Source organism: Anas platyrhynchos, chromosome 8 (genome assembly GCF_047663525.1).
Source record: "Anas platyrhynchos isolate ZD024472 breed Pekin duck chromosome 8, IASCAAS_PekinDuck_T2T, whole genome shotgun sequence".
NCBI lineage: Eukaryota > Metazoa > Chordata > Aves > Anseriformes > Anatidae > Anas > Anas platyrhynchos.
In genome coordinates, this window is record NC_092594.1 from 10,228,566 (window position 1) to 10,253,301 (window position 24,736).

The following is a 24,736-nucleotide window of genomic DNA, read 5'->3' on the forward strand; positions in this document are numbered from 1 at the left end:
AAACGGTACTAAAAAATGGAAGTGGCAAGTGATCACGTGTCCAAAATGATTAAAGAGGGGGGAGAGAGATTGTACAAGTGTACACTTATAAAGTTGGCAAGAACATCAGAAGTTGAAATTACAATTTTCTTGTGGGAAAATGCAGTAAGTGGGACGTTCTGTGGGCTTCTGCCAGGGCAAAAGGCTTACAACATAGCAGCTCAACAGTTCATGTGGCAACTATTGTACTTGCACAGACAGCAGGACACCATGAAGAGAACTTGATGCACAAACAGTGTGGCTTGCCACGTATGAGATCCTCTTCCTAGGCCTGGCAAGTGGTTGAGGGGTGAGAAGGACATATCACTGGGACACACTCAAGTAACATAAAATATCTTCAGCATTCCTTTTTGGAAAGGATTAACTGATACCTGCCAGAACTATTAGCAGCGTTTCTCTCCTCTTAAGACCACCTAGTGATTTTATTCTAACGGCCTTAAAGCATCACACAGTTCTTCCTCATGCCACATTACAGAAGGTTCATTTACTTTGAAGTGACTGCACTGTGGTAATGCTGTAATTATGAAGTATATCTCAGAAATAGACATTAAAATATTATTAGAGTTTGGTGTCTTCCCCCCGCCCCCCCCCCAAATTCTGTTAATTTAGAGAAATTAAAAGCAGTAGGAGATCTGAGGACAGAACATAAGGGCTGCAGGATCAGATTCTCACTAAGCTGGCATGAAAACTAACCTTAGGGAAATGGAGTGGGCGGTTGCTAAAAAGATACAACCATCTCAGGACACATAATTTTTATGGCCTTAACCTTTTCATCATTGAGCAATGCCAATATCCAGCATGCTGAATACTGCTTCTATAGTAACTAGGACAGTATCCAAATTGGATTTAAGCAAATTATTTAGCTTATTAGGCATCCTAATGTCCACTGTTTAATTCCATTAGAAACAATTAAAATTTCAGTTAGCAAAAAAATAATAGGCACACAGAAATAGGCACAATTTCATATTTTTCTTAGCTTTAGTTACTCAGATAAAGTCAACAATGAGTTTAGGAAAACTCCATATGGTGTATTACATATAAGTCTAAAAAAACGCATATCATCCACATAGGTTTAAATCATGTACTCACTGTTTAATCTCTCAACTCTCTTGCAATAATGTTGCAACTAGAAACTCCAGAAACAAGGTTTCCCATTTTCCAGAAAATGGGAAAACAGAAGACTTTTTATCATAAACTCTTCCCCAGAAATGGAAGAAAAAAAAAAAAAAGGAAGGAGAAGTGTTCGTTGATGTTAATACACAACAATTTAATCCTGTATTGGTAGCTGTATCTTACTAGATCTATATAATGAGTAGATACTTCTAGATAATCTTTTCATTTCAGCTTTCATAAAAAATATCACTAGTGTGGGAGTTTTAAAGAAATATAAAGTATTAAAGCTTATAAACCAATTGGGATAATTATGACATAAAAGACTTAAAATAGACTTACACTGTCTAAAAATATACTTACACACACTAAAAATATCCCATAGACAAAGGAAAGTTCCTATCCAACATGTATAGAACTACTTCTAGGATGGCCAGCAAGAGAGGTAAATCACAGTGCATTCACTCAATGATGGAAAATTTCTTCTTTCTACATTTCTCATAGCCAGGGCTAGAAAAGTCATCACATCAGAGTGAAGAGCAATAATGAACCCAGAAACCTCTTCAGACTTCAAGACAATTCTGGAAAAAATTATTCATGGATTAGTTTCCCTCAGATTATCTCCCTTGGATCCTGCTCTCCTTACTATCCTCCCTTCTGCTTTCTTGTGCTTTGATCTATTTCTTGTAAGTAAAAAAGGCTTTAAGAAAAGCTGGAGAAATAGTACCCACTTAATGTTATTGACTACTCCAATTGCTTTCATTACCAGCAGGTGAAGATGAAGAAAGAAGGGGAGCTGGCTCATTTCTGTACTTCCTGGGGTGACTAGCACAACCCTTACATGCAGGACATTTACTCGCATCTGGTTCTCTATTACACAAGTGCTTAACAACTTAAACAATTATCTGCTACAGTGAAATTGCTTACTAGGGTGTTACTGGTTTATGAGAGTCAAGCTCAGAAATTGCTTGGGAAGATTACATTACAAATAAAGAATATTTATTGAATTACTGTGCTTTATCCATTTCAAAGAAGCAGCAGCTTTCCAATGTTTGCCTTGTCAGTAGAAGATATTAATAAGTTTCATTAGAACAATTAGTTCTCATCAGCATCAGTTCTTTCTCTTATGGTTCCATTGCTCCCAGTGAATGATTAGTGTTGAAATCCTCTTCTCCCTGAATATTTACCATCCTGTTAGATATGGCTGGAAGTTTAATCTTTCAGGGCATTGGCAAATAAAATGTATTGCTTTTCTTGATAGTAAAATACTACACAAATAGTCAGAGCCTCTCTGGGGACCATTTCCAACAGTGGAGTACTTCTGTCTAACAATGATGGAACAGATGTGTATTGTGGTACATTCATATTTTATTGTAAAATGTTACTAAAATGAACTACAGAAATTATCAATTGAAAAGAATTGTGCAAGAATGACTTATATATAATAATAGAAAGTACCTTTACTTTCTATTCAAGAGCAGTTTAAATGAACAGTGCAGTAAATAAAGGCTGAACAATATTTGGCAATAACATGTACAAGGCTCAGACTCCAAGCAGGTAAACTTCCCTGTTTCTGCCAAGGAAGAGAGTCTGTTGGAACAGAGGAAAAGCACACAAATGCTAGAGATGTATTTCCCTGCACACTCTTTGTCAAACGATCTGTATATCGAATCCAACAAGATTTTAAAAGGTCTAATAATTTTGTTTGCTTTGGGAATGAGGCCATTGGATAGTCAATCATGACATTTGCTTTTTAAGATGTTAAGATATTTAACTATACTGTTCTGGAAAAAATTAATGACAAAGACTGCCTGAGCAATTCACTTAGTCACTCCTTCAATGCTCACGTATTTCCTTAAAACCTCTGCTTTGTGTCACCTGTTGGGATTGTGTTGTACCTGAACTTATAAGCCAGGAGTAGTTAATGGAATACAAGATTTGAAAACAAAAACAGTCATTGCCCATAATTCAGATGATCCATGAAATCAAAAACAAGTTTTCCCTAAATCAAAATGAGTGAAAGGGATACCTGTTATTGAAAGAACAACTTTCCACAAAACAGCAAGCCAAGGATATCCAAAATTCACTGAATGCTGTAAAGGATATTTTGCAAGTGGGGTTTTCACCCAAAGTGTATTTATTTTATTTTTCCTATTAAGTCACTGTATAATTTCACTTTCATCAAAGACTGTGTGTATTTAATCCTGTTCTGATAGTTCACATTGATGTATGGTATTCAAAGCACGGCATTGCTTTAAAACAGTTTTAATTTCCTTAAAACATCATAAAAAACCTGCTGAATATATTATTATCATCATTACTACTAATGGGGTAGAACTGCTACCATAATCTTTGTAGTTTTTTCTTTCAGGAAAAATTCCTTTCAGGATCTACATTTTGCACCTCAGGGGCTATGCAGAACATTAAGCTAAATCATGGAGAAGAGATCAACAACATATAACAGTATTATTAGAAACAAATCTGCATGCCATTTTAATATTACACTTCCCTGTTTACGTATGGTTTCACTTCACGTTGAAGCATAAAGTTATCAGGCATCTTACTCCATACCTGAAGAGAATTACAAATCTTGGAATGAGGACTAATACACAAATGAGCACCAACAGATACATTTGGTAGCAGCATACCACCACACGTTACAATCTTATTTGTCTAAGAGCAGACTCCAGTATGCATATCTAGTGTATTCAGTGGAATATCTTAAGGGTCCATTGCAAAAAGAGAAAAAAAAAGAAAAAAATAAAGATTTAAAGAAAAATATATTTTGAAACTTACAAAAAAAAAAAAAAAGCCTGTTTGAGAAGTGGTGACTTTAAAGGCTGTACTTCAATGGGAGACATGAAATACTTTTCACTTAATTCCTTGTTGGCATTCCAGCATTGCCACAAATTCATACAATTGCAGTTCAGTCATTCATATGCCACTAGTTTCTGCATCCTATGCCAAGTGCCTTACTGGCTACAAGTTTTAAGACTGCTGACAAGCTACTTAGGTATTGGAAGCAGAGGGAGAAAAAAACAAAACTGAGAGAGAGAGAGAAGGAAGTGGTAGGCTTTAAAATTACACAAGAGAGAGATTATACATAATGCCCTTTTTAGGCAGAAAATAAATCCTTAGAACCCAAAGGGTAAAGGAGAAATAAAGATTGACCTCCTACTGTTGAATCAGCTGTAAATTGTCTGAGTCATCTTGACTCTCAGCTATGAGAAAGCTCACAATTCAATACAGAATAAATTGCATAATGAGCTCTGCAGAGTGCACAACCAAGGCAAAGGGAAATGTCAGCCAGGATCTCTTGAGAAGCATTAAAAAAATAAAAAATAATTAAAAAAAGAATCACAAAACGTTGATGTATTGCTACAAAATATATCTCCAGTAAAAACGAAAAAAGGACAAAGCCTATCAGCACAGCTAAGCACAGTTCAGGGCTCTGTGCTAAGAACTCAGAAGTCTGTTATGCATTAACATAAGTTTTCCACAAAATTTAGAGAGGTAGATGATTAATGTAACTACTGTCTGAAGGACAGAAGTCAATACTATTCTCACAGCTGTATGTATTAAAGGATCTGCCCACTGACATACTAATATTCTAATTTCTGTGTTCAAAAACTGTAAGTTCAGTAATTTCTAAATGTGAATACAGGGTGAAGAAGTTATTATATCTTCTCTAGAGATTCCAATGAGTATATTCCTATATCCATAACGTGTGGGGGAGATGAAACACTGTCTAGATAGCACCACTTAATACTTTTCATAGCAGAGTACCTAGAATACCTAAACCTAAACTCACAGAGGTTTGCAAGAATAGCAGAAGCTTGCATCTGGTGATACTGAGTCATTTTAAAACTAGTACAGTTAAGATTTAGGGTAGTTAGCCTGAGTCCACCAGGCATTTTTGACAATTAACTGTCATATCTAAATTACCTCCATTAAAGAGAGAGTTGAGCTTACCTCACAGTTTTGGACAGCTGTTTTCAGCATGTGTATTATAAAAACATAAAGCAACAAATGAGTTAAAACTTCACAAAGAAGGTAGAAATAAAACAGGGTTTTGGTAAGGATGGAAAAGGTAGGGAAATCTTAGTCCAAAGGACAGTTGAACAGTACTCTTGGAGAATAATGGACCTTTGAAATCTGAATTTACGGTCTGTCATAAGATTTGCATGAGCTGGTATTGCCAGAAAATCTAACTTTTGATACTTCATGGCTTTAAGGAGATTAATCTCAAAATCTGATGCTTACATAAACTTTTTTAATGGAAAAGGTGCTTGGAGGAAAACAATAAATAACCAAGTGCAGCAACATGCTATAAGAATTCAATGCCTTAGACAAAAAAAAAAAAGGGGGGGGGGGGACGACAAAAAAGAAACTGTATAAATGATGTTTTGAACCAGCAGTGTTGCAGGAAGCACGGCCAAAAGCACGACAGACACCAGTAGAGTCAGATCATGCTCCATTTTATTGCCCGAATAGCCTAACTTTTATAGTGAACTTAACAGGGGCAGATAGTGTTTCACACAAGATTATTGGTCAAAAGCACTCAGACAAACAACTACAAGAAAACAACCCCACCTGCAAGAAAACAACCCCCTTGTGATTAGCAGTCACGTAAACCTTGTCCTTGAAGCCAGCTACTGGTAACAATATTTTTCTGAATTCCTCAATTGGGCGATGTGGGAACACTGTCATGGGAACTTCTCATAATTGCCCTGGTAGCTTGGTTTGCTCAGCTACAGCAAGCCATGGGATTTTTGCTGTTTCAAAAATCCCTCAACACAGCAGAAGTTCTTGACAGCAACAGGAAGTAACAGATGCTTGCACAGCTCAGGTTCTGCCATAGAAATTCAGCTTCTGAGCTTTCAAAGTCTTATAAAATTTATATTTTTTCCTCCAGCTTAGGTAGCTGGATACAGACTCCAGGCTCCATCCAATAGGATCAACACATGAAAAGAAGGTTCATCTCTTTGAATTGCACTAACAAAAGTATCTGGAAAAGATAACAGAATACCCAAATAATATCTTCTATCATTTGTGAATTGAAGAGGACAGAGGTTTTCTGAAAGGTTGACAGTAGCAGCTTACAAAACTGCTCTGTAGAGAAGAGCTAGCATTTTGAAATGTGTAGATCTTAACATCACCAGAAGAATGAAGATTGCAGAGGCCCTGGTTTTCTTGCAGCTAGAAGTTTTTGTACATCTTATCTGTTTAAATAATTTCTCCCCCTAGGTCAGAAACAAGTTAGGGAAAAAAAAATAAATCCACTACATAAGGTAGGTATTGCTAGAAAGACCAAAAGAATAGAAACTAGATCTACCAAATTTTCTCATGATGTAATGCCACTACTTAGCAGAGTTGAGCTTATGCTTAGGAGCAAGCTTTAAGAGAATGGAGAAAAAAAAAAAAAAAAAAAAAAAAAAAAACACACACACACACACACACACACTTTATTCTATCTTGTTGCAAGAAAGAGACTAGTCTTAGCATTCCCCTCATGTAAATCAGTCTGATCTCCACCTTTTCTTTTGCTCCTAACCTGCAGGCTACTCATGAAAAAGTCATACATTTCTGCAAAGAGTAAAATAGAACCTGACTAGCATGTAATGCAACTATTCCCTGCTGCTGCTTCCAGCCAGCACCTTCATGTCTCCTTCTAGGGCTGAGGTACCAATCTTCACATAGCTTCAGCTGTTCTGCCCCTGCTTGCCACCCAGCCCAGATTGCCTGTCTGAGGGCTAACTCCCTGCTTTCCGGCTGCTGCTGAGCTCTGGAGAAAGGCTGCCAGGACATCAGTAGCATGGAGAGAAACAGCACCTCAGGTGCTTCTCTGAGAAGCAAGCTAGGACTTGTGTACGGTCCCATGTCATATCCTGTATCCCTTTCACGTGTGCTCTAATAGCCAAGTAAATAAAGGCTAACAGTCTTCCAGCAAAATGAAGTTTTCCTATGTCCCATGATAAATACAATCTTGAAATAGAGACTGGGGAAGCTGTTTACAGCCACCTTAACTATTAACGTGCTTCTGCAAATAAATGGTCTCTCTGACAGATAGCCCAGTCCTATAAATATTGCAGACATCAGGTCTCCACGGGGTCATAATCACCACCAAATGACTGTCACCACCACTGGCACCTCATGGTTGCTATTCAGCTTTATCAGCATAGAGAACTTTGTGTGGCTGTGTGGTTACAGATACTTGAACTCACCCAATTTCTTCTTTTGCTCTTCAGCTGCTGCCTAAGCATAAGTACAATTGTTGCCTTACTATGTCTTTGATATATGTGGGTGGATTAATTTCTTCTGCTAGAGAAATGAGGAACATATAATGAAACCTTTAAAGTAATGCCATGACGTCTCACAGACCTTCCTTCTCATCACCCAAATACTTCAGCTCAGGTGCTCAGATATTGCATACTTCTCTTATCCAATTACTTTAAAAAAGAATTACAGTTGTTACACTTCTTGACCACCTTGTCATCCTAGAGAACACTGCAAACAATAAGCTATTATAGAATATAGTACTGCTACTATACATCTGTTGTCTTCTGTTTGCATATCTTATCCACTGTGGGCTTGAATTATTCTTCAGATTTTACAAACAACAAGGAAGAATATGAATAAGGCTGAAAAACTCCCTCCAACGTTCAGGAATAGAAACCATGTCCCCTGACCCCCACCTACTACTTCAGTTGCTCTCTACTGTCTCCTTAGTGACTTCCATGACATAAACTTATGTAACAGTATCATGAAATCATCAGGTTTTTTGATCCCTTAATGCCATTAGATTTGATGATACAGAGGTCATGCATCTTGATGCAGTCTCAGCATGACATGACACAGGCAAGAAAAGCCAAAGGATCTGCAGTGATTTGTGTCACAGTGGATCACAAATGTTATTTGAAAAGAGTGAACATGAATTGCCAAGTTACAAAACTAGTTGAAGTGATGTGACAGAAATAATACCAGACGATGAAACAATTTTCTATCCACATGGACGCAACTTCCAAAATGTGCTGGCATAAATAAATAAATAATTTAAAAGCCAAGGATCTGTGGAGGATGAAAACTTTCTCAGGAAAGGTCACGTAAGTCATTATGTTTATGCCATGCACAAGTCTTCCTTGAAATATTGCTATGTTTTTTCCACAGTTCATGACATCACCCTCCCTCTATTTATTGGATATCTCTAAATGTATCATATTCTGAGCATTTCACAGCAACCAAAGCACTGACTTCCCAGTACCATTGTGTAGTAAGGAGATGTGTACCAAGACACAGAGACTTTAGGAACTAGATCCACAGATGGATCTTAATACTACTCAACTTTTGCTTCTAAAATCCAGTATTAAGCATCACTGAAACCACCAGGACACAATTTAAGTGCTGCCAGTTAGCATAAAATCTAGGCATAACAATGCCCAGCTGTCTCTGTAGTAAGCCCCAGGTGGCACATGCAATACAACACTGGAAGTCTGTGGATTAGTAGAAATTTGAATGAAAATTCCCCACTCTCCCTCACCCTGAGCAATGCTTATCTGAAGATCTGTAGTCCACAGAACCCAATGATACTAGCATGCACAATAAGTCGGGAAAGTTTGTGCTCAAAATACATCTTAGTTCTTTTCCTCAAGCTACCCCATACCAAATCAGCTGGCAACCCTAGAAACACCAGTAACATGCATTAAAAGATAAGCTACGTGTTTGTTTGTTTGTTTGTTTGTTTTTAATACAGGATTCTAATGTTTGGACATAGAAATGTTTAAATAAAAATGGGAACAAAACCTCTGTAGATACAAATGAGCACAACTACTCTAAACTGAGATGCCAGTGTAAGATTTGCTCCATAAGGCAGTCAGGGTCTCCTTCAAATCAACATTTTCCTGGGTTCCACCAGATACACACTGTTGTATAATAATGTATTTGTTACAATGTAGTTTGGCCCATTCTAGATGTAAACATATGCCTATTGTAAGAGCAGGAAAGGGACACTTGCACACCATAGAACTTGTGTGACTGCAGCGTAGCGCACTTACACCTAGATACTAGCACAAGATTTCCCACAGGTGCTCTCCCTGCTGCCCCACATACACAGGTGCAACCAGTGTGCTCCCAGTCCTGCTCACAGCTATGGCTGTGCAGTGCTTTTAGCCATAGCCCTGGTAAGCTACCATTCGCATAGCTAGGCTAGCAGCTGGGACACAGCCATAGCAGCCAGGTACTTCAATTTGTGTGCTGGGGGATGGGGAGGCCTGACTGGTCAACCGCAAAGTGGCTCAAGTAGAGCCCAACAGAGCTATGCCATGCTGCAGCTCTGGCTCCACTGCAGGGCAGATGTAATTAGAGCAATCTCTACCATAAGCATGACCTACTAGCATAAAATTATATATATATATATGTGTGTGTGTGTGTCTTTAGTAGTTATAGTGTGAATGGTCTCAAATATTAGAGCAAGATATAAGGAAACTGTTTTTAAATGGAGCTTAATTTACTCAATATCACAGAATCACAGAATTTGTAAGTTGGAAAAGACCTCAAGATCATGAAAGATGTGGGAAGCCCTTCTACCAGTGCAGACAGAGGCAAAGAAGTTGCTGAGTACCTCAGCCTTCCCCACGTCTGTCATTACCAATTACTCAGATATAGAAACTCACTCCTCAGATAAGCAATTAGCCAGCTATAATCACTCACACACTACTGTTTTCACCCCTCGGTTTATTTTCACAAATGTTAAAGGCGCATGCTGGCCCTTGGGGACTCCACCTGTCACCCCAGCGCAGCAGCCCGAAGGGAACTGGGGCCTCTCTTGGGCTCTTCCTCGAGGCTCTGCGCAGAAGGGCTGCCACCTCTCGCACAAGGGCTGCCGGATGGGAAAGAAGCACTCACTCACACAACCCCTGACAATTGGCAAAGGTCTTTATTGCCACGTGGCTCCAGGCTAATGCCTGGAGTGGAGCCTGGGCGATGACGAATAGGGAGCTTGCCGAGCCCTTCTGCACAGCTGACGGTGTTCCTTGAGGACACTTTTCAGAGAGCTGCCGGGGGACTCCCATGTTTGTTGTGGCCGAGGTGGGTCCACTTCCATCGGTTGCTCTTCATCTTGTGCACCCACCTCCATGGGCTCCGCGGGTTGGAGGACGAGCCAGTCCCTGGCAGGGACTGCCCACACAGGCTGCTGTCCATTGGGCATATTTTCCGGCCACGGTGCCGCACCAGGACGCCTCCCAGTTCCGTGCCTCGGGTCCGTTCCGTTCTCCGCTTGATTTTCATTGACGGAATTCCTGATGGCATCTCTCCCTTGGCCACGGCTGGGTCTCACATCATATTCCGTCTGCTGGGCACGGCTCCGCTTCCCGTGGCCCTCCAACCCATGCTCTCTCTCTTTGCTGTCCTCACTGGACCTCCGGCTAGGCCCAGGCCTGCTGCTGGTGTCCATCCGAGGGGCCGGTCTGCTCCCCACATCGCTTCGGCTCCAAAGATGTTTATCGTAATAGCCTCTGGGCCGGGCACCAGACACCTCCTGGGCACTGATGGTTCTTGTGATGGAGGTGCTGGCCCTCGACCCATGGCGCATTCTCGCAGAGCCAGACATCCTCCTCAGTGGTCCCAGGAACAATTTCTTGTCCTCGCACTGAGAAGGGCTGCTGCTCGCCTCTCTCTCGCTATGCTCCTGTCTCTGGCCTTCCTTCAGCCAATGGCTTTCAGAAGACCAAATCGCTGAGCAAGTGGCAGGCCAGTGGCAGGGGGGCCCCTTTTATAGGGCCCGGGGCAAGGGCGGGACCGCTGGTGGCCACTGTGACCTCGGCAAAGCTCTGTGATGGAGCGGCCCGTGCGAGGCCGAAGGTGGCTGCCTTGGGAGAGGCCCGGAAGATGCCCTCATGTGGAGCAAGGACAAGGGTTGGGGGGGCTGAGGGCCCCCTTTTCTGGGGCTGGCTCCCCCCCAGGCCGTTTGCCTTGCCAGACAGAAAGGCTGCCCCATGAAACCCTGCCTCGACCCGTTTTTTCTCCAGATCTCCAAGGGTCAGAGTCACTTGTTAATAAAAAGACAACCCCACCAACGAAACCAAAACAGACCAATTCACAAGGCTAAAGCAGTCAAAACTGAAGTACCGATCACAGAATCACAGAATTTCTAGGTTGGAAGAGACCTCAAGATCATCGAGTCCAACCTCTGACCTAACACTAACAAGTCCTCCACTAAACCACATCCCTAAGCTCTACATCTAAACGTCTTTTAAAGACCTCCAGGGATGGTGACTCCACCACTTCCCTGGGCAGCCTGTTCCAATGCCTAACAACCCTTTCGGTAAAGAAGTTCTTCCTAAGATCCAACCTAAAACTCCCCTGGCGCAACTTAAGCCCATTCCCCCTCGTCCTGTCACCAGGCACGGGGGAGAACAGACCAAGCCCCACCTCACTACAGCCTCCTTTGAGGTACCTGTAGAGAGCGATAAGGTCGCCCCTGAGCCTCCTCTTCTCCAGGCTGAACAAGCCCAGCTCCCTCAGCCGCTCCTCGTAGGACTTGTTCTCCAGGCCCCTTACCAACTTCTTTGCCCTTCTCTGGACTCGCTCGAGCACCTCCATGTCCTCCTTGTAGCGAGGGGCCCAAAACTGAACACAGTACTCGAGGTATGGCAGCCTCACCAGAGCCGAGGACAGGGGGAAATATGCATCATTCCAAAATGTCTGCCAATCCTGACAGACTGAATAGCCTTGAACAACTACTATAACTTTCTGTTCCACTGTTCCCAATGTAAGAAATGGTAGTAATGATATTTACCCCAAAGATAAGGTGTTTTAAGACTGATGAATTAAAAGTCTTCTAGATTAATGGAATTAAAGCATGAAGTTTTATCCACCAATAACTATATGGGTCCATCTCAGAGGTACTTCATATTGCTGGATTTTAGCAATTCAGAGCATTAAATCCACTTAAAATTAAATTGCATGTTTAAGGACCCCCCTTAATTCCATCTTTTGAAAGAGCTGGAAAAAAAAGTTACGCTTGCAGGGACTGAAATTTTATTCACAGCTGGAAAAAAATAGATCATCGTCCAGCAGTTAGCACTCAGTATTGAGGCAACCATAAATCTGTTGGTAAATATAAATCAGTAGCCACTGACCGTCTTCTTAAAAAATATACCCCAAAAAATCTTAGCAATATAACTACAGTTTTTCTTACCTCAAGAAGTACAAAGCATGGCAACACTGTGTGGCTTCTCTGAGACTTATGCCTGATGTTTGAAATCATGTTCACCTGTGAAGAAAGCAAAGTATGTTGTGTCCATCTGTAGCAAGCTGGCATTGCTGAGATTAACATGCTGACAACAAACTACAAAAGGCCTGGCTAAAACACAAATATACCAAAACAAAGAATGGTGAGAATTACAACAGGACAGAGGAGTGCATATTACTTTATACCACTATGAAATGAGTTAACTTATTACTTGAAAGTATTTGAAGTTAATTTAGCATTAACAACTGTTTTTGTTCCAAATAACAGTATATATACAAATATTAGTACTTATAATTGTTTTAGTTATATCACTCCTCACTTTGACCTTTTTAGTATCAAAACAAAACATTTATTTCTTTTCATTAGAGTTTTTCTGAATTCTGTTGACTTCAAAGAAATTTAAGCACGTTCTTAAAGTTTACACTAGAGGGCTTTGCTGAGGGAACATTAGGTGAAGGCTTAAAATTTTTCAATCTACCAGGCTTCTACAGAAGCACAGTAACACAGGGCTACCAATCTGTGAAGTCATGCCTTGAAATCCCAGTACAGCAGACTTCTGGTTCTGAAGGATCCACAGAATGTTTCTTCTCAATACCACAGATACAAAACATTTCCTAGCTCCTTGCAAGAAAATTAAGATCTGTGGTGGTTTTTGTTGTTGTTGTTGGTTTTGCTTTTAAAAAGGCATCAACTGCCTAGAAGAAAATCCTGCAGTACTAATCCCTGCTGCAGGAAAAGACCAGCAGAAAGCCATGCATCATGAATACGATGATTCTAGGAGCCAGCTCATGACTGCTAAAGTAAATTAGGTAAAACCTCCAGAGGAGTTAGCATCTTCAACAATTATAACAGTGCTACTGAATGCTAGGCAGCCCCTCTAGATCTCCCTCTTCTTTCTTAAATATTTTCTTAAATATATTGCTTTGATAATTTAATTTTTAAAATCTCTAATTTTAAAATTATTCCTAAGAGATACTGAAAGAGTCCTTTAGCCCTCTTTTGTTTTTCTCAGCTGTGCCTTTTGCTGTTCTTCATTCCTATTCATCTTTCTTTTTCATGATTTCTCCTTCTTGTCTCCATGTGCTTATCCCCCAGTTCCTCTTTATCACTTTTACATACTCCCTTTTCCTCATTCCACTTCTCTCATGTATCACTTCCATCTCCCGGCTTGTCCTCTCTCTTCCATACCATCCCAAATCTCTCTTTGGTTCTCCTCCCTCTAATGCTTCAGTAACCTGCCTCTGACTTCTCCTTTAACTTCTGCCTTTGGATCCCTGCCCTCCTGTGCTCTGCTTGTGTACGTGCATATTTCATCCAGGGCTCAGGGCTGAACAGTCCAGGAACAGAGTGGGCAGATGCTTCCAATAACACTGGGAAAGCACACACTGGTATGTGTGCGTGCAGCCTGGTGGCCAGCAATGTACTGTGCATCTCAGATGCCCCTCTCCTCTCACAAAAGTGGCTGGGGGAGTCTGACACTGTGCCTCCATCTCTGTCTGAGCCAGAAGAAATGTGGAAACAGAGATACAGCTCTGTGCAGTGAGACCTGCGTATGCACCAACTGGGGGCTCCCTGGGAGCTATTAGTTTTTCAGCTGGGACTCTGTCACTCTGGGCATTTTAGCACAGTTTTTGGTGCTATCAAGCACAGCAGTGGTTATCTGTGTTCAGCCTGTGTTTTCTCAAAGCAATTAATAAGAAAATGCTTCATAAGCAAGCAGTATCAAATATGTTCTTGAAATCTCTCTCAGGTTGTTAAGGGCTGGACTTACTTATCAAAGAAATAGATAAGTAAGTTTTTAATTATTTGTGTGCATCCAAGCCAAAACTCTGCTGGTCATATTCCACTGGATTCAAATCTTTACTCAGGCAAGAATCCCAGGGACTCCTTGACACTCACTTATATGGTTAGGTAATATAACGATTAATATTGCATATGGAGATGTGCATGCACAGCTATGCACATTGGGACTATAGGCTCATCTGATTGAACAGATGCCAACATAGCAGTTATTATTTATTGTGTGCTTGACAGTATATTGAAGAGAAGAGAACAAGCTCTGAGCATCAAGGACCAGTACATGGCTGCTCTTCGGCTGTTACCTGAGGAATAAGGAGGACCTAAGATTCTTCTCCAGCACAGCATTAAAGGAGAGACATGCTTTTCTTTTTGTCACCTAAGTACTGTGGCTGGGTGTCCACCGATACCTAAAGCTCTCCAGGCACATAAATGGGGATGAACTGTAGAGCCTGAGGTGTGTCCCAGCTCTTCCTTTTTCATAACATGGAGACCTGCACTGGCTGCAGCCTGGAACATCCTTTACACAGGAGAAACACATACCCTGTATGAGAATGCCTTTCCTGAGGTTGTTGCTCTGAGTTTGGAGGAAAAAGAGTGAGCCTGAATGAAGCATCAAGAAACCACCTGTGAGGGCATGGCTGAAATGCTACAAACATCTGTGTAAATGGCTCTTGGTAAATAAGTTCTTCTGTTTTAGTAATATGAAGTCTTTTCATGTAACTAGCTACTAGGCAGCCTATGAAATGGTTACTCTGGCAGTAACCCACTGTAGGCATTATCATGCCTGCCTCCAGCTGCTCTTTTGGGGATATGCCTAACAGTAGCCTACAAGATCAGTCTCTAGACACACCTGCCCCTGCCATGTCATGACCAATCTGCTTCACTGCTACACTAGGGATTCATGTTCACATCTGTGCTGTTTCCTTTCTGGAAGAAAGATTGCAGGCATAAGCTTCCAGGAGCAGCTCAGGACAGCACAGTTTGACTGAGGGGCAATACCTCTCTGCAACTCTGAATGAAGGCTGGTTATGAACCACAGCTAAGTTGGCAGCTGTATGCCAAACATCCACAATTTATGCAGTTGTCATCAACATGTTCTTTGTTTCTGATCACATTTGGAGAAACCCAAGACACCCTTATTTATAAAGAACCTCAGTACCTCTCCTTGAGAGAAATGTTCAGGTGTTTAGGGTAATTCTTTTTAACTTTTAGCTACTATGTAAAGAGGATAGGAGTCTGGCAGCTAGACCAAAATAGCAGAATGTTTTTACAAAACGGAGTCACTGCCCTATGTTTGCCTGGAAATCAATCCTAGAAGTGATTACTACACAGACCTACTGGCTCAGGTCCTTCATGGTCACAGAGAGCCCTGCTCTTTGGATGGGACATCTGCAATGAGCTGTGGGAAATTCTACACAATTTTTAGTGTAAAAAAATAAGATTCCTAGTTTAAACATTTCCAGCATTACTCAGAAACAGAAGAGGAAGTGCTTGGGCTTGCAGCTTGAATATGACATCTAGCAATATATTATCACGTTTCTACCAGAGCCACAAAATGAACTCAGATACCCACAGCTCTGAAAGGAAGTCCCCTACCCTCACTGTTTTACTACTTGTGTTATCCACAGTTGACAATGTATGACTCTCTGACTCTCTTCTTACATGACCTTTTTTTATTTTTTTGGTGAAAGCCAAAATGAAGGAAATTTAAGAGCCCAGTGCTGCTCACCTTCCATAGTTTGTTATACATCTGCCAAGTAGATCTAAGACACTACTGTATCATCATTACAAGATGTCTATTCCATCATAGGCTTCCCTGCTGCTTGAGAATCAGTAAGAAATATAAATTGCATATTCTATTTCATCTGTCTCTTTCCATTTACGGGTGAAGTCCATCAATACCAAGGAGGAAGTACTTAGCAATAAGTCAGGAGAAGTACAGCTAGGCAGTGAATGGAAAAAAAAAATGATAGCATGAAAAGCAGGAAAGATTCTACTCTCTGAGAATGTCTCATCTGATTGAAAGCAATATGCTTTGCGTAACTGTCCAGGGTTCTTGCTGTAGAAGTTTTAAATGAAAAAGACAGGGCTTTATTGCATCCGGAATCAATAATGGAAAATAAAATGTTGCACAAAGATGGCTTCTGCACTGGATTTGATCAGTTATGTTACCTATTTTCAGTTTTATAAATGGTACTTGTCAGTGTAAATCTTATGTCTTCCACTTTTATTTAAAAAAAAAAAAAAAAAAAAGGTAATTTGTACACACTTTAAAAATGCTTTAAAGGTAGGAAACATGACCAGATTCTGCCATGCAGCAATACACGGATATGAGTGTGCTAAAGGACACCAGGATATGATGATGCAATTTGCAGAGCTATATACATGTACAAATAGATGGCATTTCATCTAAACACACATTCAGTGCATTTGAACCACTTGTTGAGCAAAGTTTCACATTATTTTGAGAAGCTGAACTATTCTTAAAAATCACGAGCAGAATGTTAATAGATAGAAAATAATGCTGTAGTCTTATCAGGTCTTACCTTATTAGTAGAATAATATTACAGAATAAAGCTAATATAATTTGTTCTTATGTCCTTCCCATCATTTATGATGGCAATTTCGAAAATAAGGTCTTTTACTGTAACATCTTGGCTTCTATGTAACCGCAATATTTCTCACTTTCTATTTCATGTGAATTAATTCAGTTTGCTTTGCTGTTACACTAATTCCTGCATCTCAGAAGTTCTGTGTTAACACTGCAAAAATGACACCATTTTTTGCAATGAAATACAAAAAAAAAAAAAAATCTAACTTGAATGAGTTTTTCAGGACCCAAAGTATATTTCTCCATGGAAAAGCTTCTGTAAAATAAGCACCTAGCTGCGTGCTCACCTATTCAGTAAATGTTGCCTAATGAACATGATAGCTCTGGGAAAAATAGAAATTGTCTTCAGCAAATCTTAGGGGAACATACAAGTCTCTTGGGTGTGCCTGTAACATAAGACTATTCTTTTCTCAGTAGTAAAATGCTAGGGAGCTTGTGCTCAGTCAAACAGCCTTTCTCTTACAAAAAAGTATTGTAAAATGAAAAAATAAAAATGATCTTCCTTTCAGGCTCCAGATCTCCCAGAGTAAGAAAAGAAAAACACCAGAGCCACTTCTCCCCAGTAGGAATGTTTTTTCAACTTCTTAAGTATAAAGCAAGAAAAATCAATAGATTATAACTGATACTGATCGTTAAGATCTGAAACTATTGTTTCAGATCATTTGGACACAGATCATAGAGATCAAATTCAACATTTTAAATTATATCCAAAAATAAAGTGTGAAGTGAATGAAAATTATCTAAGCTATGCAAGAGTTGGTTGCTTTCACCTGAGAGAGCAAGGAGAGATCAATTGCATATTACCTTGGTAAGAGCAGGAAAAGACATTAAACTGTTTTTGCTACCTGAAAATTCATGAGTGCTACTAACTGGTGAACCTTAGTAATAAATTTCAGATGCTCGTTCCCTCTGAAACCTAGGGCAGTTACTCACTTTGCCACTTTCTCCAAATATCTTTCCATCTCATAAATATATTAATCCATAGCCAACAAGGCCCCTGCAGCATCTGCTAGGCCCTCAGTGATTACCAAGGAACAACAAAATCTAGGTCAAAAGTAACTGAAGTACAGACAAGAATGCTACCAGGATTGGAGGCAGTACAACATATGCCATCACACCGTTTTCCCTGGTGATTACAAATAAGTTGCACAAATGTGTCTTGTTTCTTTATTCTTTGCTGGTCATCTGATGGATGTGGATATGTCATGATACTGGGAGCTAAGCGATGCTCTCATATCTTAAAATTTAAAAGTATAAGTTTTTTTTAAAAAAAAAACTGTAAAACAAACAGTTGAATTATCATTGGGAGGCAATCTCATTACCAACCATGAGAGATGAAAGCTAAAAATGAGAGAAACTATCTCTTTCTCTTTCTTAGATTATTCACTATTTGAAGATTAACATTAGAAGGACCCAGAAGCCTGTCAACCATCAAATCAAAATCTCCCACTGGAGTTCAAATAGTAAAAAAATATCAGCAAGAAGAGGATTCCCTGGATTATGTTTGTAGCGATAGGATTAGGCTTTGCCCAACAAGCTACATTATTAGAAATAACAAGGTCATTTTTATGTTAAGAAGATGAAGGAAGAATGCACTTGTTTTGCAAGCAGGCAAATTAATATGGCATTAACCAATAAAAGAATTTCATAAACTGACTTAATTTGTGAACTCAAGGCAAATCTTAATCCTACAGCTTTGCACTTAAAAAAATATTCCACTGGAGTGAAGAAGTAAAATCCTGGTGTTGACATGAAATCCCATTTGACATGGGTATAACAATGACCTTCCACCATACTAACACTTGCAATTCAGAAAGTATATACAAGAAAACCTTCCCCCCATCGGGGAAGGATGAGAGTCAGTGAGAATCTCTGCAGGGAGACACTCACAAAAATAGTTATTATAGTGTAACTGTCTGGAATAATTCCCCATATAGCTATTGGAATAGATTATTGTCTTCATCTTTCTCTCTGTTTTAGAATCAAAATATTCAAATATGTAGAACTTTAAAAATAGTTAGTCTACATCTTGCTGTGCAGTCAGGAGTAGGTTTACCAGACACTGAAATCCAATTATAATCAATGCCCGATGAGGTATGAATGATGCAGGCCATACGAGAGCATAGCAATATTGGGTATGTTTTAAACCCAGTGTAAAAAGTCTTGTGTCCTCAAAGTTGTAAACAAATAGTTATAAAATAAAACGCAATTATATGATTTTAGATCTTTTTTCTGTTACAAGATTCAGTCCTATCTTCTGCTAATTAAAAGTTAGTTCACATGTTAGCCTGTGGAACTTGTTACTTATAAATATTTTTACCAGAAAAAAAAAAAAAAATCAACTGCTCTAATGTTCACCAAAAACACACACAAGGAAGAAGCAGAAGAAACTATGTTCACATGCATACCAGAATATGTATATCTGAATAGCTAAGCAAATTCTGTATTGATCATGGGATGTGATGCGGTTACAGATGGGAGTGGGTATGGTTTTTCTTTCTACAGGTCAAAACCAAACAAGTGCACCATGTAACTAATGAGAGTCTTTATGACACTGCAACAATCTAATTATTATTTGTTTCACATTTAGACAAACTTGATGGAGGCTGGCATCTATAAATCTCTATATACAATTTCTTTAGATTCTACTTATTTGGTCTATTTGCTTCTGGCTAAATAAATTACTTTAGCTCATGCAACACTAAAATTTGGCATTATTTCTGCAGAGAACAAATTGACTGACAATTCTCAGATTCTGCATTAGACCTAATTTATGCCTATAATTATGTGAAAAAAAAAGACACAAACTTAAAAGAATTTAAGCATGACAACTGTCTTTATACTTCATTAAAACAGAATAATTCTGGAGACAAGTGACTTAAAATTTTACTGCATAATTTTAAAGCTCCCAGTTAGCTCATTTCTTCTTCTTCTTAATCACTACTCACTAATAAATAAATAAATAAATAAATACAATCACAGTAAGTATCTTAAGGAACAAAAGAAAAAGAAAACAAAAACAACAAATTATTTTCTTTTCACAAGGAAAATTTAAGTGCATACCTCTAGGTGGAGGTATGTGAGCCCACTGTCAGCGTGTTCTGGGCCTGCCTGAATATCAGAACACTGCCCCCACTGGCCACCGAAGTACATTCGCTGAATCCTACAGACTCCTCAAATAAATTTACAAATTTCATAAATAAAAGTAAAATACAACCCTTAGGTTGTGTTTGCATTTTTCAGTGATAAATTATGTACTTATTCAGGCAGCTGGGATACCTACTAAGGGCGGGTGTGAACTGCAGGGTACGCTATCTACTAAATAACAATATGTTCACAGGAGTATATAGCCATACTGCAACTTAAGGCCAAGTAAACAAAAAATATAACCTCAGCATGTGTATCAGAGGATCATCACAAACAGTTTTGCGCTGTGGGTCTATCCATGAAAGATTCATTTTCTAAATATGTCATTGCAGCTGGTGATTCAGAAGTAGAACACTTCCATCTGGCAACAGATGGTCAAGATGCATCTCATTTGTAGGATAGTCTTCTGCTAAAAGAACTAGTCCTCTCCACAATCTGTATAATCACATAAGCAGCTTGTTTCTAGTATTACTAACATGAGAAAATACACTAGCACCTTTTCTCACAGGATTACTCAACCCTGTATACACCTATATAGTTGCTTAAGTATTAAGGGTCCTTCTGCGTATTCTAGCCATTTTCACATTGCACTCCTAGCTCTGTAGCTGATGAAGTGCATACTATGTATGTAACACCTGTGCAGCTACCCAAATACGCTAGCTGGTGCTCTGAATCTATGTAGCATTCAATCGTACGTTGTGCTGAGCTGCTCAGTAGCTCTTACTACCAGCTCTCATCATTCCAGTCCTGCAAACTGCCTGCAGCAAGCTGTTCCTATTGACCGAGGGATGCTTGTAGCTTCCCAGTAGCATTTGCCAAGGGTTTGCAAAGGCATCCCTTCAGACTGAACCTGCTGCACTGTTTCACGTTTTTAATCACTCATGCACAAGGCAGCAGTATCTGTGGGAGTAACAGATGGCTGCTAACAAAGTCAGTTTATCCTATTTCCTCCCTCACCATCCCAGATATGTGTTGCCCATTGCTGGCTTTCTTCTCTAAAGGTTCTGGGAAGTATATCCCAAAGTCCAGCACCTCCTAACCAAGCATTCAATACTTTCCAGTGGGACCATCCCCTGTCAATGTGGTGGCATATCCTTCTATTGTGTTCCAAGAAAGAAACACTAAACTTAATAAAGTTTACATAGAAATTTTTCTACAGCCTTATTTTTCCACCCAGAGTAACAGAAGCATGCATTCTCCTGCCTTGCGTTGGCCAGAATTTTCCAACCACTATGAATCCTTCACAGAATAGCATGGAGCTGAGCAGCAGGCAAACGAGAGCTGAAGCAAGCTCTGCCACCCTCATTCTGCTCTAGTGTTTCACGTTAACAGCTCTGAGAAGCTCTTTTTAGGAAATTGTTTTTAAAAGTATACATTTGTATTTTAAAATCAATGTTAATGAATCTGGAAGAACAATTATGGAAGAACAAGGGTATAGGAAGAATAGTAATACTGACCAAAACAAAAGAAACAGAAACAAATACCACCAAACCAAAAAAAAAAAAAAAAAAAAAAAAAAACAACATGGAAAATTTCAAATGCAATTCAACTTAAATATATTTATGTTCCATTTCACCCTTATGAATCCCTGACTATGCAGAGTAGATCTACAAATGCATTTCAGAACTGTAATTAAATCTGGTCAGAACAGCATTTATGACCATTTCAGGACATATAGGGAAAGTCTTTTACAACAAGGAGCCAGGGAATAGACTGAGTATCACATTATTAGACAGCCTGCCACACTGCTGGAATATCAAATTAGGGATAGCACCAGATGTACAGATCAAGAAGCATCTCAAAACTGTTCCAGAGAACATTTGGGGAACAATTTGTATTTGTGAAAGAATTTGTAAAAATCCAACAGATTCTGTTTGATAATAACTGATAAAGAGAAGAAAGGGATACATTCAGTAAATGAGTTGTTCCTTTGGATGTCTTCACTCAGCTCTAAGAAAAAGGGCTCAAACGTCAGCTCTAGTGGAGAGCTGACTCATCAGGTAGGAAAATTCAGCTCCCCCATTTTTATTTGGTTTTGTAAACAAGAAAAGCACTGCAGAATTAATTCAGTGCTTTCTTTGGTCACAGAATCCAAAGTGACTGTTGCCATGGGTACGTGGAATCAAGTTTTAAGGGGATTTAAGGACATGACAGGGGAGAAAATAAAAGACAGAGTGGAAGATTCAAGAATTGTAGATCCCTGAAGAAAGTAAGGATCTGAAACACAAAGACACATAAAAGGAAAGTGGCCATTCATGCCATGAAGACAAGACAGAAGAAAAGACAACCAATTGAAAGAGCAGCATAGAGAAAGAAAGAGAAGAAACTGGCAGACACTCTAAATGGAAAAGAAGAGCAGTTAGCTCCATCAGAAGAGACAAAGGAACACTGTAAATTAGCAGGGACTGGATCATTAGAACAACAAACTACACAGTACAGAAGATCACAAAAGAGATGAGAAAAGGCCAAGAACGGGATCTGAAGAAATAACAGCAAAGGGAAAACTGAAGATGCACATTCACAAAATGAAAAATGGGTATGAACGATTAGGGATTCTTGTTAAAAAAAGAATCCATAAGCAACTCGAGAGGAACAGAAAGATATGCAGTGTGGCAGAAGCAAGAATATGTGTTTTCCCAACCACAAGAACTTGCCATGGGAGAATAGAAGAATCCACTAATCCTACTTCATGTTGAAAAATGTCACTGCAAAATTACATAAAGAAAAGGATCAGAAATGTCTCCGTCGGTTGGGAAAGACTCAATTATCTGTTCTTTAATGCAGGTTTTTCAGCTCCAAGAAAAGGAACATCCATAAAATATAAGATTAAATATAACCAGAAGGAAGTTTTTAGGCTGCATGGCCACTCAATAGAGGACATTTTTTTTTCTTTTTTTTTCTTTTTTTTCTGAAGAGAGGACTTTTAAAAGAAGTAACGGTAAAGAGAAATGAGATAATATTAAAGAAAATATCAAGTGAGTCTGTTAAATAGCTACAGAAATATGGCTAAAAAAAAAAGACAAAAAAAAAAAGGTCATTTTAAAAAGAGACTGTAAGCAATACCTAAGCTGTGTGTGCATAAAGAGAAAAACCTCCAGAGGGAATGTATGCTGAAACAGCAGTTGTGACTAGGATACCAGCATCAAAAAAACTTGCTGGCCAGGAAAGATGTATAAACCTAAATATAGTGAAATGTCATTTCATAGTAAAAATGTGACAAACTGCAAAGATATAAGAAGGGCTACTGTGGATGAAACGTAATCTAGCTGGGTCAAAATCAGTGTGTAAAAGCAGTCCTACTGAGTAGTGTCAAGAGTGTGCGATCATCTCAAATGTCTGGCTGGATCTTTGTTCTGAGATCAGTTGCAGAAAACGTCCATATAAGTGTTCTTACTTCAAGAAAATACAATGTTCTTCGATGAAAGCTTACCTCTGGTGCGGGTTTCATCTTGAGAGGTACAGTCTGGCCTTTCCTTGTCTTGCTATTTCAGTGTTAAGAAATGAATCACTAGGAAATGTATTGTTTCAGAAAGACTTTTAGGATTTTTATATTCCTTTGGAAGCTAAAGCTATGAAAGGGCTCCTGATGAGGTTTAGACTCATTCACTGAGAACATTTTAAATGTTTTCAGCTTTTAAATGATGATCCATATGGACTTTCAGGTTTTGAATCACTAAATTCAGGGTGTCTCTTCAGGGGAAGAATTATTAAGACATACTCTCTATTTCTCTATTTTCTTAAGCATCTTTTAATGGTCACAGTCAAAAACAGGAGACAGACTAGGTGGCCTTCTGTTCTGGGTCTGAGCTTTGGGGTTGAGATTGAAACATGAAACATGCCTTTGTAATGGAACAAGAAGGAATATTTACATCCCTGTTACTGATTACCTGATTTCTTTATCCTATGGAGCATGGATGGGAGGACAGAGTGTTCAGTGAGCCTTCATTCCATAACTATTTTGCAGATAAAGAACCAGATGACCTTCTTTGATACTGGCAAGAAGACCTTCCATTCCACACTCTTACAGAAAACAAGACTTGAGAGTCAGAAAGCTGTCTGCAAGTTACAGTGCCGTCCATGGCTACTTCTAGGACAATATATTTCTGTACAGTTAGTTCTCTTCTCTGGGACTCTGCATGAAGTGACAGTGCAGTTTCAAGGCATGTCCTAGAGTATACACGTAATTCATAAAAGTGATTGAAAAATAAAGTTCATGTGCTCTGGTAAAGTAATGCTAACCTACTATGTAGACTGGTTATCTTTCTTTTTCCATGAAGGACATGTTGAGAAAAACCTATTTCTAACAATTACCAACTAACATTTTATTTAATTAATGGCGTGTTACTTTCTATTTATGAGGACATTGCTGCATATTTTTAATTGCTGAGCAATTTACCACGTACAATCTTTTCCTACAGGAAGCTCATACTGTACGGGTGAAGAGTAAGGCTCTCCTGCCATCAAAAATATTTGTTTTCACCAACCACTACTGTCAAATAACCTAAGAACAAAAGAAAATTAAAGTATTGCTACTGGAATGTCTTAAGTAATTTAAACACATCTTTTCTTCTTTTTGAAGAATTGAGTGTTTTTCCTTTGCAGTCAACAGATTTTCAATCATTTAGGTCAAACACATTTCAGCTGGTTGAGACCTATTGGAAAGCATCTTGCAAATGTCTTATGTACTATGTGAGTTTTTTTGTGATAATCAATGTTGCAGCACCATGTGGCCCTGTTACACTTCGTGAAGAAGTTGCATAATTAGTAATATTCATTAA

General features: G+C 39.2%; 1 protein-coding gene across 12 annotated transcripts in view; it reads right to left on the reverse strand.

Moving 5' to 3' along the window:
• PLPPR5 (phospholipid phosphatase related 5) overlaps positions 1–24,736 on the reverse strand; it is a 263,660-nt gene that overhangs the window by 98,019 nt on the left and 140,905 nt on the right. For all 12 annotated transcript variants that reach the window (XR_011811196.1, XR_011811195.1, XM_072042087.1 and 9 more), the window contains one exon: positions 12,347–12,421. Coding sequence is in view for 10 of the 12 variants with exons in the window: in XM_072042087.1 (XP_071898188.1) it covers positions 12,347–12,421 (75 nt within the window). In the remaining 2 variants the exon portion in view is untranslated. The remainder of the gene's footprint in view (positions 1–12,346; positions 12,422–24,736) is intronic.